The sequence below is a fragment of the Prionailurus viverrinus genome, chromosome F1 (genome assembly GCF_022837055.1).
Source record: "Prionailurus viverrinus isolate Anna chromosome F1, UM_Priviv_1.0, whole genome shotgun sequence".
Classification (NCBI taxonomy): domain Eukaryota; kingdom Metazoa; phylum Chordata; class Mammalia; order Carnivora; family Felidae; genus Prionailurus; species Prionailurus viverrinus.
The window spans coordinates 28,870,080-28,885,462 of record NC_062577.1 but is presented as its reverse complement, the minus strand read 5'-3'; the positions used below and the strand labels follow the sequence as shown (position 1 = coordinate 28,885,462).

General features: G+C 39.1%; 1 protein-coding gene across 1 annotated transcript in view; it reads right to left on the bottom strand.

The window, feature by feature from the left end:
- INTS7 (integrator complex subunit 7) overlaps positions 1 to 15,383 on the bottom strand; it is a 92,845-nt gene that overhangs the window by 52,550 nt on the left and 24,912 nt on the right. Inside the window, exons 5-7 of the mRNA XM_047839955.1 lie at positions 12,167 to 12,213; positions 8,194 to 8,393; positions 7,584 to 7,706 (exon numbers count right to left, since the gene is read on the bottom strand). Of these exons, the coding sequence (XP_047695911.1) occupies positions 7,584 to 7,706; positions 8,194 to 8,393; positions 12,167 to 12,213 (370 nt within the window). The remainder of the gene's footprint in view (positions 1 to 7,583; positions 7,707 to 8,193; positions 8,394 to 12,166; positions 12,214 to 15,383) is intronic.

The window sequence follows — 15,383 nt, the reverse complement described above, 5'->3', positions numbered from 1 at the left end:
TGGCAGTATCTTACAAAGTTAGTAATATATTTACCACACAACCCACCAGTTCAAGTCCTAGGTATTTACCTCAGAAATGTCTCCCAAAGACCTGTACAATAGTAGCTTGATTTATAATAACAAAAACTGGAAACAATCCAAGTGTCCCTCACCCTGTGAATGAATAAGCAAATTGTGGTACGTCCATACACTGGGATACTACTTAGCAATAAAAAGGAACAAATTACTGCTTAATGCAGCAACATGAATGAATATCAAAAGCATTATGCTAAGTAAAAAAAAGTCATATCCAGAAGGCTACATACTGTGTGACTGCATTTATATTCTAGAAAGGCAAAATTATAGGGACAGAAATCAGATTGGTGGTTGTTAGGAGTTGGGGGAAGGACTGACTACAGAGGAGCCTGAAGGAACTTTTGGGGTGATGAAAATGTTCTATATGTCAATCAATTGTGGTGGTGGTTACATAACTACACACACTTATTAGAACTCATTGATCAGTATACCTAGAAAGGTTTCTGTAAATAAATTATACCACAATAAACCTGACTTCTAAAAAATGCTTTTCAAATTAATGGCAATGAGAGCACTAGAAGCCATAATTTATAGAATTTAGGCAATCTGCACTACGGGGAAAATTAATAGCCTTAACCGCTTTCATTATTAAACAAGAATAAAAATAAGTGTTCTAAGCCCTTGAAAACGATAAGAAAGCCATGCCTCTGCAAAGTCAAATCAAGAAAAGGGGGATATAAACACAAAGAGTAAGAAAAAATAAAGATAAAATTTCAAATACAAAAACACTAAAAATTATAAAGGTTCTTTATATTGATACTAATGAATCTGAGAAGTGAATTAAATGGAAAACATCAAAACTGGCTGAAGAAAAGGTAGAAAAGATAGGGCAATACCTATATAAATAATTGGAAATATTCTCAAAATACTATCCTTGGAGAAAGTTCCAGGTTCAGATGGGTTTCTGATACCTTTTAAGCAGTATCCTTAGGAGACAGAAAATTTCTGTCATAGCTATTCACCATTCCAGAATATAGAAAGATAAAGATCCCAATTCATTTTATTAAGACAGCACCACCTGAACCCTACAATCTGTCAAAGTATACAGGAAGGAAAATGATAGAAAAATCTTACCTTTAATATAGTTTTTTAGAGCTACTCTTACAATAGCATTTTTTTTTCTTTTTTTTTTAGACAGAGTACAAATGGTAGAGGGAAAGAGAATCCTAAGCAGGCTCAATGCCCAGCAAGGAGCCTGACACAGAGCTGGACGCCACAACCCCAAGGTCGCAACCTGAGCTGAAACCAAGTCAGATGCCCAACCGACTGAGCCACCCAGGCGCCTCTTAAATAAGCACTTATATATATATGCCAGAAACCATATGTATATACATACACTGCTTTGCTCAAATATCTTATCTGGCAATCCTCTATTACCCTAGCTTAATGGCACTTCTGTTTCTTTAAATTCCTCCCATGATAAAAACAAAAAGCAGACAACATACACTTTAGCAGTACAGTCTCAATTCTTTGCTCTTTAAAGCAGAACTCCTGTATTTTTTATTTAGTTTTTAGTTTTTATGTAAATTCCAGTTAGTTAACATACAGTGTAATACTAGTTTCAGGAGTACAATTTAGTGACTCAACACTTGGTGCTCATCACAAGTACGTTCCTAAATCTCCATCACCTATTTAACTCATGTGCCCCCCCGCCATCCTCTCCACCGACCCCCTGATAACCATCAGTTTGTTCTTTATAGTTCAGAGTCTGTCTCTTGGTTTGCCTCTCCCCATTTTCCCCCATGATTGTTTGTTTCTTAAATTCCACCTGAGTGAAATCATATGGGATTTGTCTTACTCCGACTGACCTATTTTGTAAAGCAGAACTCCTTTAAAAGAACCTTCTAGGGGCACCTGGGTGGCTCAGTTGGTTAAACATCCAACTCTTGATTTCAGCTGAGGTCATGATCTCCCGGTCCTGAGTTCAAGCTCCACTCCACACTGAATGTGGAGCCTGCTTAAGATTCTCTCTCTCCCCCTTTCCCCTCCCGCATGCTCGTTCTCTTGTTTTCTCTCTCTCCCTCTGAAATTAAAAACAAAACAAAAACCTCAAACTTAAAAAATAAATAAAAAATAGGGGCAGCTGGGTGGCTCAGTAGGTTAAGTGTCCAACCCTTGATGCGGGCTCAGGTCATGATCTCATGGTTCGTGGGTTCAAGCCCCACAATGGGCTCTCTGCTGTGTCAGCTCGGATCCTGCTTGGAATTCTCTTTCCCTCTCGCTCTCTGCCCCTCCCCCACTCGTGCACATGCAAGCACTCTCTCTCAAAATAAATAAACTTAAAAAATTTTTAAATAAAAAATTTTTTAAAACCCACTTTCTATATTCACAGTCTGTATTTTTCCTGTTTTCCACCAACCAGTCTTGTGCCCACAATATTCCAATAAAACTGCTCTCATGCAGGTCATTAATGACTTCGTTTTACCAATTGCAAAGGTGAATTATCAGTCCTCATATCCTGAAGAATACAAATATAGTGCAGTATCCCTCATGGTTGATTGTAACTTTCTTCCTATAAAATAATACTATCTTGACTTATCTCCTGCCTCACAGGCTGCATATCAGGTTGCTTTGCTGGTTCTTTCTTATTTCATCGTTCCTTGAATCTCATCTATACTCTCTCCCTAGGTGACTCATCTGGTCTCATGACTTTAAATACCATCTATAAATTGATGACTCCCATATTTACAACTTCAGGTAGATCTGTTCACTAAACTCCCAACTCCTTGACATCTCTACTTGGATGTCTGACACTGTAAACGTCATTTGTTCAGAACTGAACTCCTGATCCTCAAGAAAAAAGCCTCCCAGAATCTTACTCAATCCAAGTAAATTTGTTGAAGCCAAAAACCTTGAGTCATTCTTTCTTTCTCTTACACTCTACGTATAATTTGCCAGTAAATCCGTCAGCTTTGCCTTTAAAATATATCCAGAATATTACCACTTCTCGCTGCTATCTCCACTGCTCCCCCGGGTTCAGATAACCACAGTATTTTCTAATTGGAATATTTGCAACTACCTCCTAAATGTTCTCCCTGCTTCTGCCCTTGTGTCCCTACAATCTAGTCTCAATATATCTAAGTCAGAGAGAGTCTCTTAGAACAAGTATACTAATGTCCTCTGCACCCCACCCCCATCACCCTGGTAACCACTGTTTTAGTTTTCCTAAGTTTGGCCTTTTCAGATTCCACAAATAAGTGACATCATAGAGTATTTGTCTCTCTCTGTCTAACCTGGGGGTGGGAGGATAGGACAGATGTTGTGTAAGGGTACAAATTTATGAGTAAGTAAGTCCTAGAGATCGAATGTATCATACAGTGAATATGGAAAACAATGTTGTATGATCATCATCAAGCTTGCTAAGACTCTAGAACTTAACTATTCCAAACACTAAAATTAAGAAATGATAATTATGTAATGTGATGGTGCTAATTATCACAACAATGGCAATCGTATTACAATATGGAAGTGTCCCATAATAACATGCTTAAATTAACACAATGTGATATGTCAAATATATTTCAGTGAAAAAATAATAATGGCCTGTGCTACAGTCCTTCCTTACAAAGGACTCAAAGGCCCTAAATGATCTGCTACCCCCCCTCCACCCATCTTACACTGTATGTACAGCCACACTGATCTCACACTTATGAATGCTCTCACATCAGGACCTTTTTCTTGCTGTTTTCCCTACTGGTAATGTTCTTCTTTCAGAGGCTCACAAAGTTGGGATCCCTCCTTTATGTCCTTGCTAAAGTGTCAGCTTCTCAGTGAGAGCTCCCCTGACCACCCTACATAAAACTAGAACCTCCGTCTTCCTCACTCACTGATCTTCTTCCCTGACTTTATTTTTCCCCACAACATGAATCACTACCTGGTCTCTCCACCCAGCAGAAGCAAACGCAAACCTTCTCTAGAGAAATTATTCTTTAGAAGATTCTCACACACACTTCTCCAAGGAAAATGAGGAGCTTAAAGTAAAAAACAGCCAAGTATATATGGAAAAAGGGTATACAAAAGAGGGCCAAGAGAAATAGAGAGCAGAGACAGGTCTGAAAAGACCTTAGATAAGCTGGAGAGATAATTACTGGACTAAAACATGGACGGGAGAAATTATTCAGAGCACGGCACAGAGAGTTAAAGAGGCGGAAAAAAGATAAAGATTACGGGGGGGATTACGAGAAGGGCTAACATACATTTAACTGGAGATCCGGGAGGAAAGGCAAGATAGACTGGCAACATCTGCAAAAATGATGGCTGACAATTTCCCAAAAGTGTTGAAAAACACCATTCTTATGTTTCAAGAAAATCAATAGCCAAGACAGTTTAAACAGAAGAAATCCACAGATGGTTCACTGTGCAGACCGTCAAATTAAACAGAGAAAATTTAAAGCAGGAAAAAAGTTCCTTCCAAAGAATACTGCCATTCTCAGCAGTAATAATGAAAATCAGTAGATGGCAGAATGGTATCCTCAAGGCCCTGGGCATTATTCAACCCCCAGAGAAAGTATCTTTCAAGATTGAGGGCAAAATAAAGACATTTTCAGACAAGCAAATACTGGGAGAGCTTACCACCACAGACCCTCACTAAAGGACTTCCCAATCAATCAATCAATCAATCGACCAACCAAAAAAAATCAATCAATCAATCAATCAATCAAGGACTTTCCGAAGGCAGGAAAAAAAAGTATCCCAGAGAGAAAGCCTGAAGAGTAAAGACAGTGGAAGGTCCAAATGATCAATGAATTTATAAAACAACCAAACTGATAAGACAGAATTAAGACACATGACAACAATACGTAAGAGATTAGAGGAATATAAATGAGTAGTGTGTTGTAAGGTCTTTGTAGCAGAATTAACATAAGACATATCTGAAACATACAGATAAAGACTAGAAGTAAAAAGATGATACTCTACCATGTAGGTATATCCCGAAGAAAACTGAAGTAACTATATTAGTATCAGACAAAACAGACTAAGGTAAAAGATAAACTGCAGAAAACTAAATAAATGCAATGTATTTATTCATGTATTAGAAGACGTAACACTGTAAAAACATCAATTTCTTACAAATTGATCTTTCCATTCAATGTAATCCCAATGAAATGATCAGCTTTTTTTTCAAGTTTTATTTATTTTTATTTTTTTTTTTAATTTTTTTTTCAACGTTTTTATTTATTTTTGGGACAGAGAGAGACAGAGCATGAACAGGGGAGGGGCAGAGAGAGAGGGAGACACAGAATTGGAAACAGGCTCCAGGCTCTGAGCCATCAGCCCAGAGCCCGACGCGGGGCTCGAACTCACGGACCGCGAGATCGTGACCTGGCTGAAGTCGGACGCTTAACCGACTGCACCACCCAGGCGCCCCAAAGTTTTATTTATTTTGAGAGAGAGAGAGAGAGAGGGAAAAGGGGGAGGGGCAGAAAGAGGAAGAGAGGGAGAGAATCCCATGCAGGTTCCGCACTGTCAGTGCAGAGCCCCACACAGGGAGCTAAACTCACAAATCATGAGATCATGACCTGAGATGAAATCAAGTCAGATGCTTAACTGACCAAGGCACCCAGGTGCCCCTCTCAGCATTTTTTTTTTTTTAACCTGGAACTTGATCAGCTGCTTCTGAAATTTATATAGAATGCCAAGGACCAATAAAGTACAAGTATCCAGAATATACAAAGAATGACTACAAATCAACAGAAAAGTAATCAAGACTTGAATAGCTGTGTCACAAAAGAGGAAATCCAAATGATCAATAAACATATTAAAAGGATGTTCAACTTCTTTAGTAATCAAGGAATTAGAAATTAAAACTACAACTTTTAGGGGCGCCTGGGTGGCTCAGTCGGTTAAGCGTCCGACTTTAGCTCAGGTCACGATCTCGCGGTCCATGAGTTCGAGCCCCGCGTCGGGTTCTGGGCTGATGGCTCAGAGCCTGGAGCCTGCTTCCGATTCTGTGTCTCCCTCTCTATCTGCCCCTCCCCCGTTCATGCTCTGTCTCTCTCTGTCCCAAAAATAAATAAACGTTGAAAAAAAAAAAAAGAAATAAAAACAAAAACTAAACGTTATTTTTCAGGGAAGCATATATAGGTGGTAAAACAATAAAGAGTGAAGAAACGATTATCACAAAAGTCAAAATAGCAGTTTCCTCTGGGTAGGTGTTCTGGTTCTGAGGGAAGGTGGCAGGGGTCTGTGAGCCTGCAGTCCTCTATTTCTAGCTGGATGGTGGCTACATTGTTTTCATTTACAATTATTTAAACCATTAAACCATATTTTACATACTTTTTTGTACGTGTGATGTGTCATACAATAAAGAGGCAAATGTGAAGGAATAATACAACACTTTCACTGGGTTTGCTTCCCTACTGTAGCCGAGTACATTCTCTTCTTGGAAAGACAGTATTATTTAGTGGAAAAAGCATTAGAGGACAGAGCTCTCTTAATTAAAATCTCAATTAAGTCCCCTTAAGAAATGCAAATACTAACACCTGCCCTTATCTCTTGGGATAGTCGGGCCTACCAATCACAACATACGGAAACGTGTTTAGAAAACTGCAAACAAAAAACCCAAATTAACGCGGCACCTTAGCTTCATGATCTGAAATTCAAAGGTTTTTGTTGCACTGTAGCTATGATGACACCAAAAGATAATAAAATCCATGAAAATAAAGGTTACATTCTAATAATCTTCCATTTCACTTCAAACATTTTTTAGAAAATGGTGCATCTGTTAACAGTAATGAATAAACAAATTTCTTCTTTTGAGAAGAAATATAAAACATTAACTTGACCTAAAAAATGTTATAAAAGATGCCACATTAAAAGTCTAGAGATTGACTGGGGCACCTGGGTGGCTCAGTCCATTAAGTCTGACCCTTGATCTCAGCTCAGGTCATGATCTCACGGTTCAGGGGATCCAGGCTCTGCACTGATGGTGTGGAGCCTGCTTGGGATTCTCTCTTTCCCTCTCTCTCTCTGTCCCTTCCCTGCTCTCTCTCTTGCTCTCAAAATAAGTAAATAACCTTAATAAAAGTCTAGAGATTGAGACCTGCTCCTGCATTTACAAAATAAAACTTAAGAATGTCCTTCCTCTCTATAAAAAGGAAAAATATACTTTGCTGAGTTACGCTTCCAGTGCCTTCTCCCTAATAAATCACAGCTGGCACCAACTGTTCTCCCTAAAGTGAGTAAAGGAGACAGGAATTAAATAAATGATTTTCCTGGGCTTCTCATGTAGCCTTAGTGCTGCTATGGGAAAAGTAACAGGAAACTGAGAGGCAAAGTCTAACTCACTAAAACAAACAATGCACAAAAGGATAAAAGTTTCAGGTATTTATTTTGCCACTTAAAAAATAACTTCTGCCGTACGTATCGACACTGCTCTTAATTTTTTTTTTTCAAATTCGAACATTTAAAAGATGACAAAGATGGTACAAAAATGGAAAGTAGAACAATTTATGACAATGTTGCATTATTTTTCTATATAAAATATTAATGTTGAAAGTTCTACATACCTGAATATTTTCCCTACTCCAAGTGTGTGGTGTTTTATTGGCAAGTAATTTCAGATCTTGAATAGCAAGTCTCTTTACTGCCTTCCTAGGGTCATTCTTCAAATACTGCAATAGTAGCTGAATCTATGAAAGAAAGGTCATTCATGAACAACACTGCCACTGAAATTGCCATTAGGGATGTACTACCGTTTAGTGAAGCTTTTAGATCTGAGACAGGACTCATTTCAGATTGCAGCCCTATCACTTATTAGCTATGGGTCCATGTTTGGGCCAGTTTCTCCTCATGCATAAAACTATACTTATAATCCTTTAACTCGTAAGATTCTAGCACAGAACCTGGCCTTTTAATCTTTACTGCCAACTCCATGCTCTGCCAAGTGCCCTCACTTCTACTTCATGTTCTTAAAGGGCTCCCAAGAACTACTACTGTGGATGCAGAAAGAAAAAAGCAAGCAAAAGGAAATTAAAGTCATCTTTATCAGAGAAAGGGACCTTAATATTATCAAAACTTAGGAGTTAGTTAAAACTTAGGGGTTACTTAAATTTCCTGGTTTATACTTAATAGGAAAGTTTACTGAAGAAAAGGCAGTTTAAAGAGAACTGAAATTACCTGCTTAGGCGTATCAACCAAAGATGAAGCGGCAAGCAGAGTAAAAGTGTGCAAAGAAACAATCACCATCTTGGTGGAGGGATAGGACGTGACCAGCTGCTGTAAAAGCTGACGTGCGCTGGACGCCAGGATCGCATCATGGTGCATGTGCTGAAGGATGGGGATTAACTTCAGCTTCAAGTCAACTGGTGTGGCTAACCCTGGATGCAAAAGGAATCGTTAGGGACAGGTTTCTGATTATCATCCTTGATAATATTTCACATTTAAAAGGTCTGATTCGGGGCGCCTGGGTGGCTCAGTCGGTTGAGCATCCAACTTCAGATCAGGTCATGATCTCGGGGTTCAGGAGTTCAAGCCCCACATCTGTCTCTGTGCTGACAGCTCGGAGCCTGGAACCTGCTTCAGATTCTGTCTCCCTCTCTCTCTCTGCCCCTCCCCTACTTGTGATCTGTCTCTCTCTCTCTCTCTCTCTCTCTCAAAAATAAACATTAAAAAAAATTAAAAGAAAAAAAGATCTGATTCACTTAGCAAAATGACCATTTAAAAACAAATAGTATACTAATGTTACGTTTACGACATCAAAGATAATTATAGTAAAGCTAACCCCCAATTAAGTTTGATAGTTTTCTTCCAAAGCATTTATCTTAACATTAATTTTTTGGTCAGTATGAAACTACATGCTGACAGTAGAAAATGCCTTTAAAAGGCACAGCAGAAAGCAAAGTTTATTATTTGCTATCTATTTCTTCCCACAGCATACTAAAAAGATATATGCATGCCGGTACATATACATATGTACACACATACTCAATGGCTACAATTTAATTATGTTTACAGTTTTAATTATTTCCTTCAACACTAAGTCAAGACCTGGATGTGAGCAGACTGTGTGTGGAGGGGTTCTGAAGTTCTCTGAACTTAGTGTGGCAATGCCTTTTTTTACCTCCTCCACGGCAGGCATTCCATGAGGATTAAGTCCAGCGTATCTTTTGCTGTCAACACTGTAGCTACACAAAAACATGTTTTCTTCTGCAGCATGGCTTTGTGATGATAAAGAACAAAAACCTGTAGATCATAATTCACCACATATATGCCAAAAGCTAATTCATACTCTGCGGAACACTGTTTTCCCATTGTGAAGTCACCGTTAGTGGGAATATATAAGAACATTCCAACATCCAGGGGTGCCTTCCATCGACAACTCCCTTGCTGTGTGGCCTGTTTAGGTCTGGCCAAAGCAGAGAGCCCCAGGAGATGGAGGGGAGAAAAATGAGGTCAGAGTATGGACTCCCTGGTTTCCTTTCTGTAGCCATATCCTGCTTATGTTATTAATGTTTTGATCCTTACAGCACCAAATGCGTTTGACACTGCTGGCCATTCTGTCTTTGAAACTCTTCTCTCTTGAAGGCATACTCTTCCTGGCTTTTGTCCTTCTTCTGGCTATTCCTTCTCAATCTCTCTGTATTCATCTCTTTTAGCCACACTTTAATTTCTGGTATTCCTTGGGCTTGGTAATACACTTTTCTTCTCACCCTCAGTACTTTCCTTGAGTGAGGTGATATAATCCCATGGCTTCCATTATCAGCCATATGCTAAAGACTACCTCCTCCTACCCCTCCACCCTGCCCCTGAACTTCAGATACACGAATCCCATTACCTCCTGGTCACCTCCACTGGGATGTCTGGTCAGAAGCATTTTGTACTTACTGGGGCGCAGAGAACTTCTGGTCTTCCCCACAAAAAAATGGGAAAATTTTTCCCATTTTAGTATATGACAGGTGCATCATTATAGAGCCTTTCTTGATTCTCTTACTTCTCTCACACCCCACATCCAAATTTATTAGCAAATCCTATTGATCGTAGCTTTAAAATACAAGCCACAGCTGACGATGCCATTCTGTTCCCATTGCTGTCCCTCTGGCCGACTTCCACCACCATCTCCAGACTGAATTACTGCAAAGTTCTCCTAAGTATTTTCCCTACTTACACCTTTCCCCATGGCAGACTCCTATCTCATATCCCTCCCTCCTTCCTCTGCAAATCTATGCTCAACCTAGCAGTCAGTGGAATTTTTCGCATTGATAGACATTTTTACTGGTTTAGGGACACTCAAGAGGTTTTCCTTGGCAGAAACACAAGCAACTTAAACTTAAATGTAAGGATGCTTTTATTACTAAGGCTCCCCTGCCATTTCCCTATCTTGGGCTCCAGCCTTCCTCCACCCTACTCCTGTGCTTTTTTTCCCTCTTTCTCTTTCAACCCCCTAGAGTTCCTGTTCTTTTGCTTAAAATTTTCTATAGATAAAACTTGAGAAACAATAATGAATCTTAAGTGTGCAAACTAGCGGGTTTCTACATGTGAATATACCCAAATAACGATCACCCAAATACACACAATACTCCCGCACTGGCATAGGAAGGTCATGGGCATAGCTTCCACCAACTCCCTTGCTATTTGCCCGCTGTCTGAGTTTAGCCAGTGTAGAGCCCCAGCAGGGTATAGGAGGAAGAAGAAAGACGTCAGAGTATTTATTCCCTGAGTCCCTCTCCACAGGGCCACATCAGGTCAAGCACACTGAAGGTCAGTTTTTCAAAGTGGCCCTCTTGACATGACTTCACGCTTCTGGTAATCACTCCCTCTTTGCACCCTTGGGTGCAGGACTACATTATCCCCTACAGTTCATCCTGCCCACAACTTTGTAAATCGTTGCTTCCTTAAACCCACCTTAGATTATTTTAATTCAAGTGTGATATCTGTTCCCTGCTGAGCTCTTGTCTGACAGAGCAAGCGTTTGATAAAAACTACTCAACAAATGAGTGACGCATCCTTTTAATGATAGCTTTCTGCAGTAGAGCCCTTTTCTGGCAGTGAGAAAAAAGCACAAAGGAATAAAAGAGAACAGGACAGGGGCGCCTGGGTGGCGCAGTCGGTTAAGCGTCCGACTTCAGCCAGGTCACGATCTCATGGTCCGTGAGTTCGAGCCCCGCATCGGGCTCTGGGCTGATGGCTCAGAGCCTGGAGCCTGTTTCCCATTCTGTGTCTCCCTCTCTCTCTGCCCCTCGCCCGTTCATGCTCTGTCTCTCTCTGTCCCAAAAATAAATAAACGTTGAAAAAAAAATTAAAAAAAAAAAAAAAAAAAAAAAAAGAGAACAGGACAAAGCTCAACCATTGTATCCTGGTCTTCAGGTAATTTTAACGTGGCTCCATTTCCTTTTCTGTAAAAGAGACCTAACAGCATTACCTGTCGACGTCTGCCAAGTTGTACAACTCAAAGGAATGTCACTTAGAAAAATACAAAGGATGTGGTGCTCTCTAGAGCTGTGCAGTGCTGGAGCCCCAGAGCCCCCTTTAATGAGCAGGAGGGTAAATGGGGTTAATACACATGAAGCGTAATATGGAAGATGAGATTAGAAAACTAGGGCCTTGTAGGCCATGGTAAGGAATCTGGATTTGAGTTTAGCTGCAACTGGAAGAAGACACTGGAGGAACATGAACAGAGTAAGAAACGAACTCCTCCGCTCCCCAGATCAGACCGTTCTTCCCTTAAATATCTGCATCTCTCACACAAATATCACTCCACTAGTGGCCTTCCTTGACCAGCATATACAAAATATAAAGCTCCCCCTTCCACCCTGGGGTGGGGACTCTACTCTGGGAGCTCCCTGTCCCTACCCTGCTTTTTTTTTCCATAGCAACTGTTATATTTTATTTTTATTTGTCTATTGCCACCCCCCCCCCCACTTCTGCCACTAGAATGTAGGTTACAGGAGGGCAAGGACTTTGTTTTGTTCATTACTGTATCCTAAGCACCCAGGACAGCTCTGGCATTTAGAAGACGCTTAATAAATATTATTTAAATGAATAAGTAAATGAATGGTGACAAGCACACAGTAAGTACTTAATAAATGGTAGCAGCTATTATTAATACAAATCCCAGTAAGTCACTTCATAATACTAAATGAAGCACACATACCTTGAATCATTTCACTGATTTTGTTACAGATTCCTACAGCAAAATCCCTTTGAAAAAAGAGAGAACAGCAAAAACGTTAAAACCAAGAAAAATTACATTTGCTGACGTTTTCTTTTTTTTCCAATTTAATACATTATTTACTTTATTTTATTGTATTCATTATTGATTTTTTTAAAATATATGAAATTTGTTGTCAAATTGGTTTCCATACAACACCCAGCGCTCATCCCAACAGGTGCCCTCCTCAATATCCATCCCCCACCCTCCCCTCCCTCCCACCCCCCATCAGCCCTCAGTTTGTTCTCAGTTTTTAAGAGTCTCTTACGCTTTGCTGACGTTTTCTAAGGACTTAAAGAGAACAAAATCAACACAATATTACAAATCGTAACAAGGGTCTGGTACAGGGGGTGGGGTGAGAACTGCAACTGACACCTAAACTTCCACCAGCGAACGGCTCTGTCAACACTATTCTCAAGTGGCGTTCAAGGAACGATGCTCTGACTTACGAGTGCTGCTGCACGCATCCTGCATCACCGAGCCCCACTGTCTAAAAGATTCGAGGTCACTATCTCAGTTTGCGATGTTTTAGGAAAGGCTTTTAATTATGAGAAGCTTTTAATACCATAAGCTGACTATACAAGCAATAAAATAGATTTTAAATATTCTAAGTTTTAGAAAAGTAGACTAATTATGAAATAGAAAAGTGGTAGGAAATATGGGCAGAATCTTACCAAGAGCTGAACTATTTAAAGTTAGCCATGTTTGGGGTTTTTTTTAATATTATATACATGTAAAGTATTTTCCAAGGGGCTGCTTTTGATTCTGTCTTAACAAAAATATGACTGTTGCAAAAGTTATTAATAACATGAATATTTGGGATAGGACATTACATCATATGTAAGGAAATATGATACAGATAATATGATCAAGCTTGGCTCATTTAGCCATGATAAATGACATGTTAAGACATAAAATACTTCCCCTCTGCAGTTCAGTGGATGTCCACATAAAATATTTCCTGCCATTAAGATATTTGCCATTTTCAGTTTCATTCTCTCATAAGCTCAGTGTTTTCCAGAGGCTACATGATGCATAATGACACCATCTCTTGACAGCTAATGGAATGTGTAATTGTGCATTCTTGTGTTTTCTAGAATTTTCCAAGGTAGTAGGTTTAGTATATGAACACATTCTCTGAGATTAACTCAGTTTGTTCTCAATTCTCCTGTGTTGTTACTATATTTGACTGTATCTATTTTTTTTTTTAATGTTTATTTTTGAGAGAGAGAGAGAGAGAGAGAGAGAGAGAGAGAGAGCATGAGGCAGGGAGAGGCAGAGAGAGAGACACAGAATCTGAAGCAGGCTCCAGGCTCTGAGCTGTCAGCACAGAGCCCCACGCAGGGCTGGAACTCATGAACTGCAAGATCATGACCTGAGCCAAAGTGGGACACTTAACTGACTGAGCCACCCAGGCGTCCCTTGACTATATCTATTATTATCTTTAGAATCTCATTATCATTCATCATTATTTTGAAATCCTGAGGTTTTCCTTATGTTTATAGAGAAACATATCAGGAAGTACACACTGTCATGTTTTACATTAAATTTTGAAAGATTTTCCTAAAATTTTATCTAAAGTTGCTTTTTTTTCAGAATTCAATAATATTTTATTACAAAATAAAATAAAGTTTATTTGCAAAGTCTTTTTTTATAATTAAAAAAAAAAATCACTAGCCAGAGATTAGAAGGCTCGTTTTCTCAACACAACCTGTACTGTCTAGGTCTAAAGATGCTGAAAAAAGCTAAAACTGACAGATCAGAGAGTTTTCTAATGTGTGGAAAGAAAGAACCTATTCTAAAGGAAAGCAAAATTGTAAATAAAAAAAATAAGACTAAAGCTATCCTTGATTTTTTAGATGTTTATAATTTAACTTATCGTGCCTCATGATATAAAACATTTCAAAATGTATTACGGTACCAGTTAACTCTTGGTTTCATTTTGAGACTATTTAGCATTTTTTAAAAAAGACTATTTTAAATGGGCTCTTTAAAAGCAAAATATTGATTTTCAAACCAAAAATAAGAACAGGGTGAGTTATAATGCACTGGCTGGAGAAGTGCACCTAACATAAGAGTCATGTGCAGCTGAGCATTGACAATGCTGAAAACCTGGATGAAAAGTCAGTAAAAGAAGTCAAGGCACTGCCACTTTTCAACATTAGAGTAATTTATGAAATAAAAGATTTAGCTGCAAACAGGAAGACTAAGTAACAGCTCAACTGCAGAGTTTTATTTCTGCATACAGATGGACAAATCAACAGACATGGCGAGACATGCTCTTCTGGTTGTATCAGCATCACCTAATCATAAAACCTCGTCTTTTATGTGAACTCTGGGCAATCAACATGATTTGTGCTGAAATTTTCAAAGTGAGTAACTTTTTTTTGGTTGTTTTTAAATCTTCTGGCTTCTCTGGAACACCAATGCTGCCATCTTCACCACTGGTACCAAAGTAACGATTGAAATTGCTAGCACCTCACCAAGAGCCAAGGCAGTGTCCCCAAACTGAACTACGGTCATTGCACTGCTGACTGCTGCACACTCACATGAAAAGGAAGAAAGGAAGTCAGATGTGCTTACAAATGTCCCTGATAAAACAGTGGAAATTACTAATTTTATTGAATTTCAACCCTTGAGCAAGTGTCTTTTTAATATTATCGGACAAAATGGAAGGCACACATAAAGTACACACTGGATGTCTCCAGGATAAGTCCCCAGCAACTGTTTCAATTATGATATGAGTTAGCCATTTTTTTCATAAAACTTCATGGTTATTCAGACATGGCTATTTGGTAGACATTTTCTCAAAAGACAAATAAAGCCAGCTTGTAAATTCACAGAAAATAACAGGGGAAAATTTTTTGCCAATCTGAACTTCTAAGCAAAAATCAGGATTTCAGAAAACTTGCAACCATGGCCATGAGTTTGACAGCTTGATATTTAAAGACTTTCCTGATGAGATCGGTGGTGAGAGTAACAAATGTGAACCTCAGATATGATACAGTGAGGTGCGTCAACATTTGGATAATGTGCATAACACAGTGAACCAATACTTTCCAAAAGACAAATGCATAAGTTATAAAACCAGACATGGGTAAGAGATTCCAATGGATTTCAGCGTAATAAAGTACAAGTTCATGGATACGGTTTTAGAGCC